At 53.8% G+C, this 17,914-nt stretch overlaps 1 protein-coding gene across 5 annotated transcripts in view; it reads right to left on the minus strand.

Annotated features, from left to right (window-relative positions):
- Positions 1-528: 528 nt before the first annotated feature.
- Positions 529-17,914, minus strand: part of ZMYM3 (zinc finger MYM-type containing 3) — a 39,211-nt gene continuing 21,825 nt past the window's right edge. For 4 of the 5 annotated variants that reach the window (XM_064159685.1, XM_064159684.1, XM_064159686.1 and 1 more), the window contains 16 exons: positions 15,189-15,275; positions 14,723-14,873; positions 13,969-14,141; positions 13,380-13,545; positions 9,680-9,738; positions 9,054-9,222; positions 8,403-8,518; positions 8,086-8,260; positions 7,134-7,280; positions 6,262-6,365; positions 4,367-4,535; positions 4,095-4,246; positions 3,518-3,632; positions 2,477-2,731; positions 2,272-2,389; positions 529-1,873 (listed from right to left, as the gene is read on the minus strand). In XM_064159685.1, coding sequence (XP_064015755.1) covers positions 1,675-1,873; positions 2,272-2,389; positions 2,477-2,731; positions 3,518-3,632; positions 4,095-4,246; positions 4,367-4,535; positions 6,262-6,365; positions 7,134-7,280; positions 8,086-8,260; positions 8,403-8,518; positions 9,054-9,222; positions 9,680-9,738; positions 13,380-13,545; positions 13,969-14,141; positions 14,723-14,873; positions 15,189-15,275 — 2,355 coding nt within the window. In that variant the 3' untranslated portion in view covers positions 529-1,674. The remainder of the gene's footprint in view (positions 1,874-2,271; positions 2,390-2,476; positions 2,732-3,517; positions 3,633-4,094; positions 4,247-4,366; positions 4,536-6,261; positions 6,366-7,133; positions 7,281-8,085; positions 8,261-8,402; positions 8,519-9,053; positions 9,223-9,679; positions 9,739-13,379; positions 13,546-13,968; positions 14,142-14,722; positions 14,874-15,188; positions 15,276-17,914) is intronic. The other variant, XM_064159687.1, reaches the window with a different exon arrangement.

Raw genomic sequence — 17,914 nt, forward strand, 5'->3', positions numbered from 1 at the left:
GTGATTTTGTCTCTGGGCCCTGCCAGGCACATGGGACGAATCTCAAGACCAATGCAAGAGACTGGCATGGCCCCAGAGACACAGCTCCTGGGAGCAACAGGGCTGAGAGTAGGGCCAGGCTGGGGCAGGGGCCTATCAGCCCTGGGGGAGTTAATAAACACCTGCTGCACCTCCCTTGCCTCCTGCTCTGCCCATGGACACTGTTGCATTGCTCCCCCACTGGGCTGTCCTATAAACACAGAGTGGCCAAAGCATGGCCACCACTGGGTTGGACTGCAGCCCTGTGGGCAAGGGGCGAACAGGGAGAAGCAAGGCAGGGGGTAGGCTGGCACAAGCAGGCAAGGGGTCTGGGGTCATCCCAGCATGGCAGATGTGGCAGAGCACCAGGGACCAAACAAGGGTGGAAGAGCAGGTAGCACAGCACAGGCAGACAGGAATGGACAAGTTCAAGGTATGGGACAGCAGCAGGACACTGGCCCTACTTTCCTGCAGTGCCCACCCTGCCTGGGGGAAAAGCAGAGATTGCCACAAGTTTTCTGCATGTTTATTTGAAATGAAGTTTCCAGAGACAAGAGGTTAGTCCTACCACCCTGGCATCACTACAAGAAGACTGGTGAGCGGCTCACTCTCCACATGGACACAGAGAACAGATGGCCCCAGGCCAGGGCCCAGAACAATATATACAGGCTCGACAGGAGACCCATGTACAGCTCAAGAAAACCAGTCAGAACACAAGGAGGAGCAGGAGGCAGCAGGAGTGGCACAACTGGAGCCATGCTCCCCATGGGCAGAGTGCTGGCACCCAGTTGCTTTGGGAAAGAGGGGGGGACCAAGCAGAGCAAGTTGCTTCTGCCAACAGCTGCCCAAGGCCCTGGCCAGAGTGGAGTGGCTCACCGATGGCACCTTGCACTGGGGAGAGAGGTTACACCAGGATATAGGACAGTGTGGAGAGAGTGGCAAAGCTGGTACAGACCTATCTCCAGCAATTTTCTGCTGTCTCAGAACACAGGGACAGAATTGAGGGAGTCAGCCCAGCTGCTGGACAGGGAGCTGTCCTCACACCAAGGCTGAGGCTCTGCTCTTTCATTCCAGCACTGGCTCCATCAGCTTCCCAGAGCCAGACCAAACCTCTCCCATCCTTGGGAACAAGGCTTTCCCCTGACGCAGTAGGTCTCAGGCTGCCAGTGGCCCTTCCTCACTGACTCAAAATCACCATTTCTGCCAGCAGCAACAGAAGAGCTATCCTGGCACCCACAGCCTCTAGAGATGCCAGAAGAAGGGGGGACTGAAAGCCTTGGGGCTGCTGGTCCCAGACGGTGCTCTGCTCCCCTGGGGCAGGGGGAGAGGCGAGTGGCATCAGGGCTGGGGGCAGGAGAAGACAGAGCTGGGCAATAGGAGCTGCCCTGGGGGCTCTGCCAGCCCTGTGTTGTGAGGACTAGGCCCAGAATAGACGTCTCACTCAGCAGTTGGGACAGGAGGCAGGGCTAAGCACAGGGGCCACGTTATGCAGGAGGGGCCTGTAAGGAGCTGGATGGGATGTCCAAGTCTGGTAAGGATGAAGGGATGGCAGTACTGCAGCGTCCCCTCCCATGCCGCATGGCCCTCACCCTGCAGCAGGCGCAGGGCACCGAGGAGTGCAGGGCTGGGGCACAGCCAGCCTGCTGCAGCCTGCCCTCAGTCCATGTCGTCCTGAAGGCTGCCTGGCCGGCCGTGCTCCTCGTAGATGTCTCTGACAGCCAGGATGCGGTTCAGCATGCTCTCCAGCACGCCTCGCTCCATCGGGGTCACTGAGTACCACAGTGGTGACTCAGCAATGCACGACCGCTCAGGCTGCAGGTAGAACACATCACTGCGGTTCCGCAGGCTCTGGGGACTGTAATGAGAGAAGAAGGGGAGCCCTAAATCAGCTCCTGGTGCTCATGAAGTCTGGCCTGCCCTCGTGGGTATGGAGGGCTCAGGGCTTGTCACAGCCTCTCATTCTCCGGCAGAGTGAGGATGCAAACTGAGTCTGCAGCTTCTCATTTGGGAGCAAACTTGCTAACCAATTGGGACTCACACTGCACTCTCCTGCCTGGCTGCATAGAGGCAAGCAGTGGAAGGAGCCAGGGAGAAGCATGATCAGCCATGATCTACACATGCAGCAGAGCCCCCGGGCAAGGCTTCACACTCAAGTACAAACGTTTGGAGAGCAGCAGCCACTCCACAGGGTGTCACCAAAATGGAGAGGTAGCCTCAAAATGGCACACAGCCCTTCTCCAGAGAAAGCCTCACCATTTGGAGAGATAAAACTCATAGAACTTGACTGGGCACCGCAGAGGGTTCATCCTGTTCTCCCGTTGCTCCAGTACTGGAACCTCCTCCTCACGCTTCCGCTTCCCAGAGCCACCATCTGCAGAGGTGAAGGGAGCAAGATCATGGCTGGGACCCAGTGGGGGAGGCAGGAGGATGGGCAGGGAGATACTCCGTCAGACCCTACCTCGGCCTTTCTTCTGCTTGGCAGGAGCACAGTAGCGGATGCTCACCACCTTGGTCACGCCGCGGGCCGTGCTGCACTTGCGGGTCTGGCGCACTACGTTGGTGAAGGAAAGCTGCATGTGCTCCTCCGCTGTCTGCAGCCCAAAGAACTTGGTGTTGAAGAACATGAGGGTGTTGAGGAGTACGAAGGGTGAGTAAACACCCAGCTGCTTGCACTCCCAAAGGTGCTCCTCTTCAACACGTGAGAAAACTGTGTCTGTAACACACAGAGGAAGAACAAGGTCACAACCCTTCACCCTGCTGAAGCAATCTCCCCACAGAAGTCTGACGCTTCAGAACATTCCCTTTCCCATGAAGCTACTTCTCCAGAGGCATCAACAGAGCTAGATGCTGACTCTGCCCAGCCATGGGCTACCCCAGAGCACTGCCACACTGCAGGCCCTAACCCAAATCAGTCCTGAATGCTCAGTTGTATAGATGGCCACAAAGTGAACTCCAGGGCTGTGCTTCACCACACTCAGCATGAGGTGAAGGAAAAACAGCAAGCAGGACAGACATGACCAGCTCTTGGCTAGACATGCAGGGCTGTCCCATACTCCTTTGCCTGGGACAGCCACTGGGCAGAAGGTGAGGCAGCCCGGGTCACAGCATCATGAAAAGCCTCTGCAGAGCTCTGCATTAGGCTGCTCCTAAGGCAGCAACACAGCAGCCCTGGCCAACATTGCTCAGTGCATAGGACACACAAGTGCACAGGCCAGCCTCCAGTTGTCTTCCTTGCCAAAGAGTGAAGCCATCTCTCTGAAGTGCTGCAAAGATTCAAACTGTCCCAAGGTGTAAAGCCACTATGTCACCCTGACTCTGGACAACAGCTGCTAAGGCATAAACCAGGCTGGCTCCACTGTCAGTATAGGTCAGCATGACCACAAGATTGTGCTGCCTATACGCCAAGGAAAGGAGCTGAAGTTGGAGGAGCACAAACTGGAGGAGGATCCAAGGCTAGATGAAGGAACATGTAGGGACTGGACCTCCTGCAGACACATACTGTTTGGCAGGATTGTGGGTTGCCAGCTGCTCAGGGACTTGTTCAGCTCCTGCACGAAGGTCAGGTAGTAAAGGTCTGTAAATATATTCACCATACGATTGTTCTCCAGCAGGTACTAGAAAGGACAAAACACACAGTTAGGAGAGACACAGCAGCACCTGCAGTGCAAACCCTTCCTCAAGAGCCCAGGCACACGTGCAGCAGACACCTCCTTGCACACTTAAAGCTGCAGGGCAGCCTCCTAAAACTAGCTGCTTTGGAGAACTGTGAGGAAAACCCTGAGACATGACAAAGCAAACCTGGTGCTAAAGAAGGGATTAAATCTGAGAACATCTCCCAGCCCTCCTCAAGAATGTACAAGGAGGGTGGCAAGGCTGAGGAGTAGTTGCCACTCTATCCACTGGGCTTTGGAACACAGACCAGCGGCACTGCTGCCCTGGAGTGAGGCACTGAAGGAGAGCCCAGTGAGCCTCTCTGTGTCCCCAAAAAGCAGAACAAAGAGTACAAGCTCCTTTCAACAGGCATGACCCTCCAGGTCTGGCTGTTGAGGACCTCAGGGAAGCAAGCCCTCCCTCACCTGCTGGATACCCAGGCAGAGGTAATAGATGCTGTCCGGTTCATAGCGCTCCCCGTTGGGCCGTGTTATCTCCTTGACAAACTGTGCCAGGCCGTAGTTGAGCTCAGCTGCAGTGCAGGCCAAGATGTCTTCCTTGATTCTTATGGGCTTGGCTGTGGAGACAAGCACAGGAGTCTCAGACAACAGCCTGCAAAGCCAGGAGCTTTGCAGCACCCTGGGACCAGCTTCTGGGAGGTTTGTGCCACTGCAGCCCACACAGACAGGGCACTTACGGCCGAAGCGCAGCTCCTCTCCCTTGCTGGTCTCTCCTCCTGCATACTTGGCTTGTACCCAGGCCTTCCAGGCATTCACACCGTATGAGTAGTTGAGCACCGTGCAGCTGGGCTGGCTGCTCATTGAGTCCCGGGAGCAGCTTTCAGACAGCACCAGGCGCTTCTGCCCCTGCGGAGAGGTGGTACTGTGAGATGGGCACCTCCCTGCCAGGTGCCGCAGCCCTGGCCATCACTCACACCTGTGACTGCCAGCTCCCTCCCAATATGCCTATGTCCATGCTAGCAAGCATCCTTCTGCTGACAAGCCAGCGTGGCCCATTAGGTTTGAGGACCATAGCCAGGAAATAGGCCAGCTCTCACATGGCCTGTGGCACTCCTTTGGAGTGACAGGCAAGTATTTTCCTTCACAGAAGGGTCCACAGACCAGGCATGCCCTGAAGGGAGAGAGCAGAACCTCCCCAGCACACCAAAGCCTCGGGCACCTGAGTTGCCAGACCCCTAGGTGAGGACCATCAGGGTAAAGTCCCTCCTAGTGTAAGAGAAGACCCAATTCAGTGCCACCTGAGGCACCTGAGCATACACCAGTCTATGGGACCTGATGCAATGCATCCCAAAGTTCTGAAGGAATTGGCTGATGCCCTTGCAAAGCCATTCTCGTGGTAATGTGCCCATCTTCAAAACGGGTAAAAAAGAGGAGCCTGGAAACTATCAACCTGCCAGCCTCACCTCTGTGCCTAGGAAGATCATGGAACAGCTCCTCCTAGAAGCCTTGATATGGCTCTAGAGGACATGAAGGTGATTCAAAATAGCCAGCATGGCTTCACCGAGAGCAAGTCCTGCCTGGTGGCTTTCTACACTGGAGCTGATTGACCCTTAGGATGCAACCACCAATTCTGTATCCACATCCAGATGGAGACTGGTGACAAGTGGTGTCCCTCAAGGTTCTGTACTGGTACCAGTGCTGTTCAATATTTTCATCAATGACACAGAGACAGATGCCACCAAGCAGAATGGTGCAGTTGGTAAGACTGGAAGATGGGATGGAGACATCCAGAGGGGCCTGGGCAGGCTGCAGAGGTGGCTGAGAAGAACCTCATGAGGTTCAACAAGGCACAATGCAAGGTCCTGCCCCTGGGTCAGGGCAACCCTAGATAGCAATCCAGGCTGGGGGTGATGAATGAGAGCAGCCCTGCAGAGAAGGTCTTGGGGGTGCTAGTGGGGGAGAATCTGGGCAGGAGCCAGCAATGTGCAGAAGGCCAAGGGCAGCCTGGGCTGCATCCAAAGCAGTGTGGGCAGAGCTGGAGAGAGGGGATCCTGCCCCTCTGGGGAGACCTCACTCGCAGGGCTGTGTGCAGCCGTGGGACCTCAGCACAAGAGAGACATGAAGAGGGTCCAGAAGAGGCCACAAAGGTGATCAGAGGCCTGGAGAACCTCTGCTGTGGGGACAGGCTGAGAGAGTTGGGGCTGTTTAGCCTGGAGAAGAGAAGGCTCCATGAAAATCTTAGAGCCGCATTTCAGTACCTGCAGGCTGGGGAGGGACTGTTCAGAAGGGCCTGTGGGGATAGGCCAAGGGCAATGGTTTGAAACTGGAACAAGGCAGAGTTAGGTTGGGCATCAGGTGGAAGTTGTGCACAGTGAGGGTGGGGGGAGACTGGCAAAGGCTGGCCAGGATTGCAGTTGAGGCCCCATTCCTGGAGACATTCAAGGTCAGACTTGACATGGCCCTGTGCAGCCTGCTCCAGCTGGAGGTGTCCCCGCGCCTGCAGGAGGGTCGGCCAAGATTCCCTTGGAGGGTCTCTTCCAACCCGAAGCAGTCTGCGAACTCATACATCCCTGGAGCAGCATCCACTCCAAACCCAAAGAGCAGCAGGCAGGCAGCACCCACACGAGCTCACCTTCCGGACAGCACGAGGCAGATCTTGCTCTGTGGACACATCATCTGGTCCCACGAGTCCACAATCAAAGAGGAAGTCCACACTGGGGTTGATGTCTAGAGGGTCTGAAAGAAAATGCAGGCACAAGGCCTCAGCTGAGACTTCTCATCCTGTCCCCTGTGCTGGCCTATTTTTTACAGCAAGAATAAGAGGGAACATGCAGCCCAACACCTCATCCTCTCCACCACTGCCTGGCATGAACTTTTAGCCACAGTCCAGCAAACAGCTAAGCTGTCTCACAGTAACCAGAGCTCCAGATTCTCCCCTCTGACAGATTTTTTGTTTGTCTGGTTTTTAAATCTCTGAAACACTCCTCATCCACTTGTGCCAGGCCAGCACTGGGGGCAGCCTGGCACAGGCACTTCAACTGTCTGTCCCTTGCTGCTAGCAATCTGCCTCAGCACTACTACAGTTGTCTTCTTCCACCTTCTGCCTGCCAGACATTCAGTAATTCTGCCACCTCCCAGGATGCCATGCCTTGTCCAGCTCTGTCTCTCGCCTTGCTGGATCCACTGGAATCATAATCCAGAGGTACACCAGTGCTATTGCCCCTGCTCTTTGTGCCATTAGAATCAGCTTCTTACTCCACCTTGTCTGCTGTCCACAGCAGGTCAGGCCAGACCAACACACTTTTTCACACCTGGTGGTGCCCTCGCCCCTGCTGTGAGCAGCCATCTGCATGACTCTCAGCTCCTGGCCTCGAACCCAGTCAGTCAAAGGGCATGGGGAAGTTCACACAGGTCTTAATGCTGCTGGCAATGATCAGCTGAGGGCACAAAAGTACCCTGCTGCAGCAGAAGCAGCCCTGCGTGCCTGCTTCACCCAGCTCTTACTCTTAGGGAAGTCAGCCTCCAAGTCCTGGCCCGGCTCATCGAGGACGTTTGCCATCTTGACAGCCATAGCCAACACATCGTCCCGTGCTGGTCCAAACAGATCACACTCCTCCAGGATACCCTCTGCACTCTGGTTACTCACCAGGTCTGCAATGCAAAAGCAGATCATAAAGCAGACCAAGAAAATCTTTAGTCTGTTTTCCCTGTAACAGCTAGAAAAGGAAGTCAGCCTCTGTACAGCACAGCTCAGAGCAGCCCCAAGACATCTGTGCCACCCCAATTCCCCTGCACAGCAAGACCATGGATGTCTATGCCCTCCTCAGCCACAACTGTAGCCACCGGGGCTTGAGGAATGCAGCCCTCAAGTAAAGAGACCTGTGAGGTCAGGACTGCTCAGCTTCTGGCTGGGAAGCTGCTTTAAGCAAGAGCCGGAACAGCCAGCTGAATAAACTGACTGCTGCACATGTGCCACAAGATTTGCACCCCCAGGAGGGACATCGGCAGACACTGCTCCCTGCTGCATCTCTTTCCTCCTGGTACCTCCCTCGGCAGAAGTTGAGGGTTTCCTCTTTCCTGTTCCCTTTTCAAAGGTTTTGGGAGAGCAGCCTCTGCTCCTTGGTGGCAAGGGATGGGAGCAGGGAAAATGGCTCCAAGCTGCCCCAGGGGAGGCTCAGGCTGGAGCTCAGGAAATATTTCTGCACTGGAGTGGCTCTCGAACCTTAGCACAAGCTGCCCAGGGCAGTGCTGGAGTCACCATCCCTGAGGGGGTTCCAGCAGCTGTGGAGCTGGTGATGAGGGACATGGTTTGGTGCTGACCCTGCAGTGCTGGGTCGAGGCTTGGATTGGGTGAGCTTGGAGGACTCTGCCAACCAGATCTATTCTGTGGTTCTGAGAGTTGGCAAACCCCACAAGATCCCAGCTGCTAGACCAGATCCAGCTATGGTAAACCTACCACACAGGTCTGAGGATGCCTTGTCCAGTTCCTCAGCCTCTGCAATCATCTCAGCCATGGCCAGGATGTCAGCCTCCAAGGGATTGGAGGGGATCTTCACCTTCAGCTCCTCAATGGTCTCCACAATCTTATCTGTGCTCTCCAGCGTGGTGGGCAGGAACATTGGCACAGGTACCTGTCGACAGAAGTACAGCAGGCAGAACACTGACACTCAGCTGAGTGACACAAAGGCAAGGTCAGAAGAGGCTGAGCAGAGAGGCTGCAAAAAGTAGGATAAGGAGAGTGAGAGGACAGAAGCAAGCAGCTCTATGGCTTACCGGGACAGGCATGGAGAAAGGCACAGGTACTTTCTGGCAGTACATATGCATAGGCACAGGCACGAATATTGGGACGGGAATTGGCAACACAATCACCTGGGGCTTCCAGTCAGCCTCTGACAAAAGCAAAAATACACCAGTGAGCTTGCTTCTAGATCCTCCACCTCGCCCTGCTGCGCACTGCCATGTTCCTAGCTGTCCAGCACCACACTTCCTCCAACCACCAGCTTCTGTGGCTCACGGGCAAAGCTGAAGCAGCAATAAACCAAATGGCCTTACAACAAGAGATGCTGCTTGCCTTAGCCAGAGGTGCAAGCTCTGCTCTTACACATGGCTGCTGGAGACCACACATGCATGCCCCTCAGACAAGCTGCTGCTTTCTAGAGGAAAAGGAATTGTCCCACAAGAGGCGGGATAATGCTGCAGTGCTCTCTGCATCTCTCCCTTTGCTGCTGATGGAAATGGGCTCCCTACCTCCAGTCCTCCTATGTGAACCCTGTGCTGCCCCTGAGACTCCTCACTGCGATGCCAAACACCCAACTTCTCTACACAGCATTCCAGTTTGGAGTCACATTTGGTCTGGAGCAGGGAAGTGCCACTTGCCTTTCCAAAATGCCCCTGCAACCTTGCAGTTTTGTCTTATTTTCCTACCCGTCTGACATCCTTTGGACTTCACTTCTATCTTGCAGGAGATGCCCCGGTTCTGCATCAGTGGTTTACACATGGCAGCCTTGTTCTTCCGCGGGGTGGCCGGGACCGCAGGCGGTGGGGCAGGCGCTGACGCCAGAGACATCTGTGCTGGGGAGGTCTTTGTCAACAGCTGAGGAAATGCAGAAAGCAGGAGGGTGGTGTCCACCTAAGGCAGTACCAGTCCCCAACACACACCTTCTCCCTCGGTCAAACCCAGCCAAAGGACTGCTAAGCTGCTGCTGGCAGGCAACAAGCCTGTGCAGCATCTCTGCAGGAGCCAGCACGGAGTCTGACACAGTTCACTCCTGCCCCATGGGGCAGCAGGAAACACAGTGGGACAGAAACTGCACCCAGAGACAGGAGAGCACCATGCAAATGAAGACACTGCAACAGGGAGGCCATGGCCTCCTGGGGAATCCATTCATGCCTCTTGCAGGAGATATGCTGACGCTGCCCTCCCCAGCAGCTCTTATCAGCTTCTACTACACAGATATCTTAAAATATATTGGATGTAGAAGAATTAAATGTGGAAGAACACAATGGCAGATCTGTCCTCTCTGCAAACTTCTACTTCCAATGAGTCTTACCATATTAGCCTCTGCCTTCTGCTGGGAAGGGATGGGTAGTTTTGGATCTGAAGTCTGACCTGTAAGAGAAAGCGAGGATTCTAAGTCCAAAAGATCCTGGGCCAGCAGGTCCCACTGCTGGGACTGGAGGTGGCAGTAATGAGAGGACAAGGACAGGCTCCCCAGAAACTGCTCCCAGCCTCTCCAGGAGCAGTTAATGTTTTCACAGTTCTTATACCTAGCAGCTCACAAGACACTACAGTTCCAAAATCAACTAATTCCTACGTAATTTTGTTCTCTCTTGCAGTCCACCCCATCCCCATCAACAGTTCAAGAGAAATCCCAGCCCCTTGTAGAGAACCCAGGGCTATATTCCCAGCTCTGCCTACTGGCTTGCTGTACCGAGCCACAGCCCCTCCCTGTGCCTCCACCTCTCTGCTGCAATTATCTTGGCAAAGTGATTCAAGATCCCTCAGAAGAAGGTGATAGAGCCAGAAGTGCTACAAGATATGCCACAAAGCAGAAACAGCTTTGCCCCAGCCATAGGGATGCAGTCCATTCCCCTAAGGAAAGAAGGGTGTGCAGAAGGTTGTGTCTCAGGTTGTGACAATATTATCCTGGCTTGGATGATTCAGTCTGCAGAGAGACAGCAGCCATCTCATGCTCATGTGCTAAAAGAATACCTGTGAGCCCTGGCTACCCAGAGCTGGGAAAAACAACTGCCCTCCCAGCACTGACTAATCTTGGGCCAAGCGTGCAGGAGACACCTGCAAGGAAAGCAGCAGGTCTGAGCAGGCAGCAGGAGCGGCGGGTCCATTTGCATCTCCTGCACACAGATGGGCTCTCCAGGACAGGCCCAGACTCCCATATGTCCAACACAGGGGCATTGCCACTGCACAGATTTCCCCTGTCCCAAGGACAGCTCCTGAGCAACTGGAGGCCCAGCAGGGTCCACTTGCTGACAACCAAAAGGGGATGTGTAAGTTCCAGCTGGAGGAAGTTCCCTAGACTGCAGCTGCTGAGCTTTCAGCCATAGGATCTGCAATGGTCTCAATGGGTCCAAGATCTCCTCCTGACCAGCCCAAAGTACACGATGGGAAGCAGGTCTAGGTGGGAGACATCAACGGCTTGGATGAGAAGACAAGCTAAGAAGTATGAGCAGAGTTTCTGCTGCAGCAGAATCAAAAGCAAAGTTCACTACCTCACAGGCAAATGAGTGAGAACTAATAAAAACAAGATCCTCCTGTTAAAAAGCTCCATGAAAACTGTGCCTTGTTTTTTCCTCTCATCCCAGTACCACTAAGGAGCTGTCAAGACATTGCCCATATGAACCATGACTTCCAGTCCTCCATAGGCTCCAGATGGATGGCCCTGCACTGAGTCAGTTCCCCATGGAAGTCTTTGGACACAGTTCTGTGGCAGAAGCTTCTCAATTCCACATTGCACAGACTGTGCCCAGCAAAGGAATGTCCACTTTTATCATTAGCAAGCATTTCTAGCATCACCAGGCTGGCAGCAGCCAGATGGCAAAAGAATGGATGGTTTTAGGCAACCACTGGCTGCAACAGCAACAGGTAGAATCTCTGCCCAAGTGAGGCCTGAAATCCAGGTAGAACCTTGTGAGCTGGCACACAGCTGCCAGGACTGCAGGAGACCCTGGTCAGAAAAGGCAGAAGCTGTTCCTCACTATGCACTGACAAGCTGCTCTGACAAGCTGCTCTTCCCAAAATCCCAGCACAGCATTCTGGGTTGGAAAGCCCTCTGTATAAATGAACAGCATTTCCTGGCTCCAGCACCCTTCCTTTGCAAGCTGAGCAGTATGCCACATTCCTGGGACAAGGCTGAACACCACTATTCCACAACTGGCAGGGGATGGGTGCGCCAGAACACACAGAGGACCCAGTGCCACCAGTGGCATTCACCAAGCTGCTGGGGCAGCCTGGAGCTTGTGCTTAGCTGAGAACTCACCACTGCTGATGTGCTTTTCCTTGGCTGCCCTCATGAGTCCTCTGCCTTGCAGGGCAAACAGAGGCATCTGTAGTGTGGTGAAGGGTGATGCCCTGTATGCCAAACAGTAAAGTTCTTGGGAGCCTCCAGAGACTTGGTGGAGGGTGGGCTCAGATTCATGTGGTTGGTCGTGGTGGAGAAGGTACTTCAGTCTTGTGGTCCATGGCTCCAAGGAGACAATGGTAAAACAGTGCGAAAGATGCATCCCTCTGCAGGCAGAGCTTGCTCACTGTGCCTGTGTCCCAAAAGCAGTGTTACTGGTCCCTCACAAGTGAAAGTATAAGACAGATGGAATAGCATGGCTAGGGCTGTGGAATCACTTACTGAGCTACAGGAACCATGAAGTTTAACACCTTTTCCTCTTCTGGCCAACAGGACAGCCTGCCCCCTGGGCACTCCTGTGCCAGCAGAAATCAACAGTTCCTTATCCAGGTCATTCCAGTGTGCCACCACTTGAGTCACTGCCTCACATGGCCTTTGACAGAGCATGGCTCTTGGAAGGCAAGTTGGGAGGCCCCTGACTGGGGGAAACCTGCTGCTTCTGGCAGATCAGCTCTGCTTTGCTGCCTAAGCAGCACAGACATCCAAGGCTTCCCCTGTCTTGCAATCAGCCTCCTGCTATCAGGAGAGTGACCAGGAAGAGTCTGAAGATAGAAGACAAGGTGTCTCACAGGAAGGCCCTTGTCTTGGTTTCCTTTCCTTGGCACACCCTAATCAGGGTTTTACAACTCATGAAACTCCAGGAAGAGCAGCAGAGCCCTGAGCCTGCAGTGCAAGTATCTGTTGAAGCTTGATGCATCAGAGCAAGTCCTTCCATAAGCTGCAGGCACTTCAACTAGACCACACAGAGCACCAAGAAGATCATGGTCTATGAAAGGCCAACCAGAACGAGACTATGTGAGTGTCCAAGGGCCAACTGATGTCTTGTCACTGTCAGTACGAGCATCTTGCAACCTGAGGGGCCCCAAAGCACTTTGCAATCTTCCAAAAGCAACTGGCTCAAGTTAATGATAGGAAATGGGGCAACAGGCACTGAAAATCTCTCCAGCTGGAATTCCACAGATGCAGAATGGGGTTATCCAGGACAGGGGGTTGGCAGCTCCTCAAAGCTGCAGCAATCTTTGCGTAAGTGGTAGGACTTCAATCTAACATCACAAGGCAGAGTGCCTCCAGTGGCTCAGTGCTCCCTCAGGGTTGTTCTAGGTTCAGCTCAGGCTGAGGAGAGCCCACCCACAGCAGCACCAGCACCACTTCCTGCAGCACTGTTTTCCTTGAATGACTCCTATCCAAACACTGACCTGGCCCAATCCTGATTAGCTTATGAGATCTGAGAAGGTCACAGCTCAGAGGTGGTGTGGGGCTGCAGGTAGAGTATCATGCCAAACCACACTGTTCCCTAACCCTGTCAATCGAGCTCTCCGCTGGCAACATGAGGTTGTTAAATCCCTGATTATCCTCACTAAGAGTGTGAGCTACAGGCAGCAGGCTGGCACCGGCTCCTCCCGTCTGGACCCTGTGTGTCATAGAACCATAGACGTTAGAGATGGAGAAGCCCCTTAGGTCCCACTCCGTCATTTCCTCCCAAGGGCCAGTGCAGGATTGTTCCCTAGCGTCTCATCCAGTCCCAGGCAGGAAGCTTCCACCCCTCGCTGTTCAGTCTTCCCTGTGTCTCTCGAACTGAGCTATGCAGGTCCCCTCCCTCCCTCCTACTCACTGTTCAGCAGGCTCTCGGGCCCCTTCTGTGTGTCCAGGTTGGGCTGGTTCTGTTGGTTGTAAAATCGCAGCAGACACTGCTGGTTGCAGAAGTGTTTGATTTGCCCTCGCCAGTGGATGGTTTCCAGCAGCTTCCCCTGACGCTTGCAGGCATGGCACCGAGCTGCCTAAAGCCCGCATCAGCAGGAGAGAAAGAACGAGTAACTAACCACACCCCCTCCGAGTGCAACACAGCTCTCCAGTGAAGGGTGCACAGAGCAAGGTGCTGTGAGCTTCCCCGCAGTAGTGCCCTGCCAGTGCCAGCCGGGGACTCCAGCGGTGCAAACTTCTCACAGCAGCACTAGCCGCGGATCCAGCACTGTGAGCTTCCTCATGGCAGTGCTCTGGCAGGATCAGCTGGGGACTCCAGCTACATGAGCTTCCCCGGAGCAGTGTCCCGTCATTGCCAGGCAGGACTCCAGCAGTGCCAGGTTCTCCGCAGCAGTGCCAGCCAGACTCCAGCAGTGTGAACTTCCTCAGTGCAATGCCCACTTATCTGGGTGTCGTGCCCACCACAGCACTTAGCACAAGCTGCCAGTACCAATACTGACCTTGAAGTACCAGAGCAAGTATTTGCTTTTGCAGTCTTCACTACAGAAGTCCCAGGTGCTGCCCTCCAGCTGCTCGGTGACCGCCCGCTGGCAGGTCTGAGAACAGTAGGTGCAGGTGATGCAGCACAGGCCCAGGTTCTTGGTGAAATCCTGTTTGTAAAGAAGCACACACCCTGCGGAGAAACAATAGGAGTGAAACCTTCCCAGGATGAACTGGGGGCCTCCCTGACCCAAATACGACCAGAATCCAGGTTTGCGGAGACAACAGAGCACACGCAACACACTGTAGGGAACAATCCAGCACTGGCCCCTGGGGCTGGGATAAGATGGGACCTCATGGGGACTTGCCATCTCTCACCTCCATGCTTCTAGGAAGAGTCTGACTCCAACCTCCTGTGTGCAGGAACCCAGCAGGCAGGGCAAGGCCAGGTCAGGCCAGCCCAGACGCAAGAGCGTAGAAGTGCATGATGACAGGAGGAGCGGAGCTGCCATCTGCTGTCTCCCCAGCCCCCAGAGAGAGAAAAGCTGTGAGAAAGCCCTCCCCAAGGACACAATGAATGGTAAAGATCTTGCCCTAGGGCCTGGCTGGACAGCAAGCCATCCCCACAACTGTCCTCCCTTCACTGCGTGGCAAGGCTCTCGCCCTAGGGCCTGGCTAAGTCAGTCTCCCCTTTGTTTCTCTCCATGCTCTCTTCTCCTCCCCCAGCATGGGCTGGCATGGGGGCTCTGCCTTTCCCATGCCTTCCTCAAGTACCTTCACTGCAGAAGTTCTTCTCCACTCCAGAGAAGCGGATCTTCTCATGCAGCAGCTTCTCCTGCTTGCAGTGTTCACACTGAGACACCACCCCACGCAGCCGCTTGAAGTCATCACAGCAGTCCTTGCAGCAGAACTGATACACCTTGTCCTGCCAAAGGCACCACTGCTGGTCAGCCAGGCTGGCAGCAGGGCCCCGTGCTTCTCAGGGAAGCAAGAGCAAGACTGCAGGGCTCATCCAGCTCCCCAGCTCGCCCAGCACAGGGTTTGGCAGAAGCGATTTCCTCCCGCCCTTCTCACATCCCACTAAGCATCAGGAGCACAGCACTCAAGGCACTGTCTCCAGGCTCATCACAGCAGTTAAGGCATTCAGAGCAGCGGTGCAGGAGGAGTTCTGATTTGAGGAGGGAGATGAAGGAGCCCTCACTGGGGTTGGCCTCAACATCCTCCTGAGGAAAGTCCTCACCTGCCAATCTAGGATCTCCGGCTTCCCACTGAACAGGTTGTGGCAGTAATGGCAGTTGAGGTGAATCCCACCTTCCGGGCTGGTGCGCTGCAGGAGACATAGACACAGCCCATGGGGCACAGGCACACAGAGGGCAGCGAGCACCCACTCCACACTACCTCCACCTCCTGCCTGCTCCACCACTCACACCAGCTCATCTGCCCTGCTCACACCTGCACTTGCTGCCACTGTCAATGACTCACAGTTTATCAGGTCATGTCTCAAGGTCCTCAAGAATCTGCTCTCCAGGAATTTCACTTCACTCCCAGTGCATTTGGTCCAGCTCTTCTCAAGACACAAGCTTCCAAACTGCTACCCTTCTGGATTTGAAAATGCTCAGAGAGGAGAGCTCCACTATCTCTTTTTTTTTTACTGTCAGGTTAAAGCAACTTCAGAATTCAAGCAGCCATCCTTATCTCACCTTCCTCGGCTAAACTGCCATTTCACACTTTGCTTCTTGTCCCCAAGGAAATATTTATTAGAAGAGCTCTCATCGTGCTCACTCTCTGCTCTGCACAGAGGTGCTCTGTGGGTGCCTCAGTACTTGCACTGTCCAAGGCACAATGTAATTTTTCTGGTTTTTTTCCAGCATGCTTCCAATTTTTCTTCACCGTTGATGATAAAGTAGACATTGGATGAACATCCTTCTTACCTGTGCATCATTCTAGGTAGATCTTTTGCTCCCTAGACCATTGAGGTGTGCTCAGGTGTCCAAGGCCACCAACAGCCTGGCCTGGATCAGCAATGAATTGGCCATCAGGAGGAGGGAAGTAACTGTGTCCCTGTACTGGGCACTGGGTTCAGTTTTGGGGCCCTCACTCCAAGGACACTGAGGGGCTGGAGCAGGTCAAGAGAAGGGCAACAAAGCTGAGGAAGGATCTGGAGAACAGGGCTGGGGATGAGCAGGAGCAGCTGAGTGACCTGGCAGGGGTTTAGTCTGGAGAAGGCTGAGAGAAGACCTCCTTGCTCTCTACAGCATCCTGAGAGGAGGATGCAGTAGGGTGGGGGTTGAGCTCTTCTCCTAGGATCAGGAGAGGAAATGCCCTGAAATTGTGCCAGGGGAGGGTTAGTTTGGGGATTAGGAAAAATGTATTTGCTGCAAGAGTGGTCAAGGATTGGCACAGGCTGCCCAGGGAGGTGGTGGAGTCCCCATGTCTAGAGGTGTTCAAGAAACCTGTGGCGGGGTTGGGTTGATGGTTGGACTGGATGATCTCAGAGTGTTTTTCCAACCTTAATGATTCTGTGACTCTCTGCTTGTGCATGCAGTAAGTCATTTATTCCTCCCTCTGTGGCAGTAAGATGTAAGGCTCACACTGAGTGGTTTCTCTGCTGTAATCCCAGGGCCTTTTCAAAAGCTTCCTTTTCCCAGGTGCCCCCATATCTGCTGGCTGAGGCTGACACAAAATCCGTGTGAGCACACAATAAGAGGAACCAGTCCTGACAAGCAATCCAATTGCTTTGCTTTCTGCTGAGGGCATGGCAGTCACAGGAGTTAACACCTCACCAGTTTTTGTTTCATCTGCCAAGTTTTATCAGTCTTGCTTTGATTTTATTGTCAGGTGCCTGATGAAGGTATTGAAGTCCTTGGGCTTAACACTAATCCTCAAAAAGATATCTTGAAACCCTCTCTTCAGTGTTTTTTCTTTGACCAGTGTGTTCTGAGATCTGCCAGCAAGGCAGATCCTAATCCAGGCTATGCAGGGCCTTGCTCATACTGATTTTACATGGGAAAGGCTCACGTGATATGAGTTAGGTGAAGTTCCTGGGAAGCACTGCATCCATTTTTAATAACAGTAGAAAGGAGGATTTAGGGAACTATCAACCTGCCAGCCTCACCTCTGTGCCTGGGAAGATGATAGAACAGATCCTTCCAAAAGATCTGCTAAGGCACATACAAGGCTGGGAGGTGATTTGAGACAGTTAGCATGGCTTCACCAAGGGCCTGACCAACATGCTGGTCTTCTGTGGTGTAATGAGTACCTCAGTGACCAAGAGAAGAGCTATGCATATCACCTCTCTGGATTTCTGTAAAGCCACACCTACCACAACATCCTTCTCTATGAGTTGGAAAGATGTGGATTTGACAGTTGAACTGTTTGGTGGATAAGGAATTGATTGGATGATCATATTCAGAGAGTGGTGGTCAACAGATCATTGTCCAGATGATCAGTGACAAGTGGGTCTGTGCTGGGACCAGTGCTGTTGAATATCTTAATCAGTGCTACAGACAGTGGGATCAAGTGCACCCTCTGCAAGTCTGCAGATGGCATCAAGCTGAGTGGTGCAGCTGCCATACATGAAGGACAAGTACCAGACGGATGGACCTGGACAAGCTTGAAAAGTAGACACATGTAAGCCTCATGAGGTTCCACAAGGCCAAAAGCAAGGTCCTGCATCTGAGTCAGGGCAACTCCTAGTATCAAGACAGGCTGGGGGATGAAGGGATTGAGAGCAGCCCTGTGGAGAAGGACTTAGGAGCACTAGGGGAAGAAAAGTTGGATATGAGCCAGGTGTGCTCCCAGCCTATGGGACCAACCATAACCTGGGCTGCACCAAAACTAAGTGTGGCCAGCAGGTCAAGGGAGGTGATTCTCCTCCTCTATTCCACTCTGGTGAGAGTCCACCTAGAGTAGCAAGTCCAGCTCTGGAGTCTTCAGCACAAGAAAGACTCATGTCATTTAAGAGTT

Source organism: Pogoniulus pusillus, chromosome 19, assembly GCF_015220805.1.
Source record: "Pogoniulus pusillus isolate bPogPus1 chromosome 19, bPogPus1.pri, whole genome shotgun sequence".
Lineage (NCBI taxonomy): Eukaryota > Metazoa > Chordata > Aves > Piciformes > Lybiidae > Pogoniulus > Pogoniulus pusillus.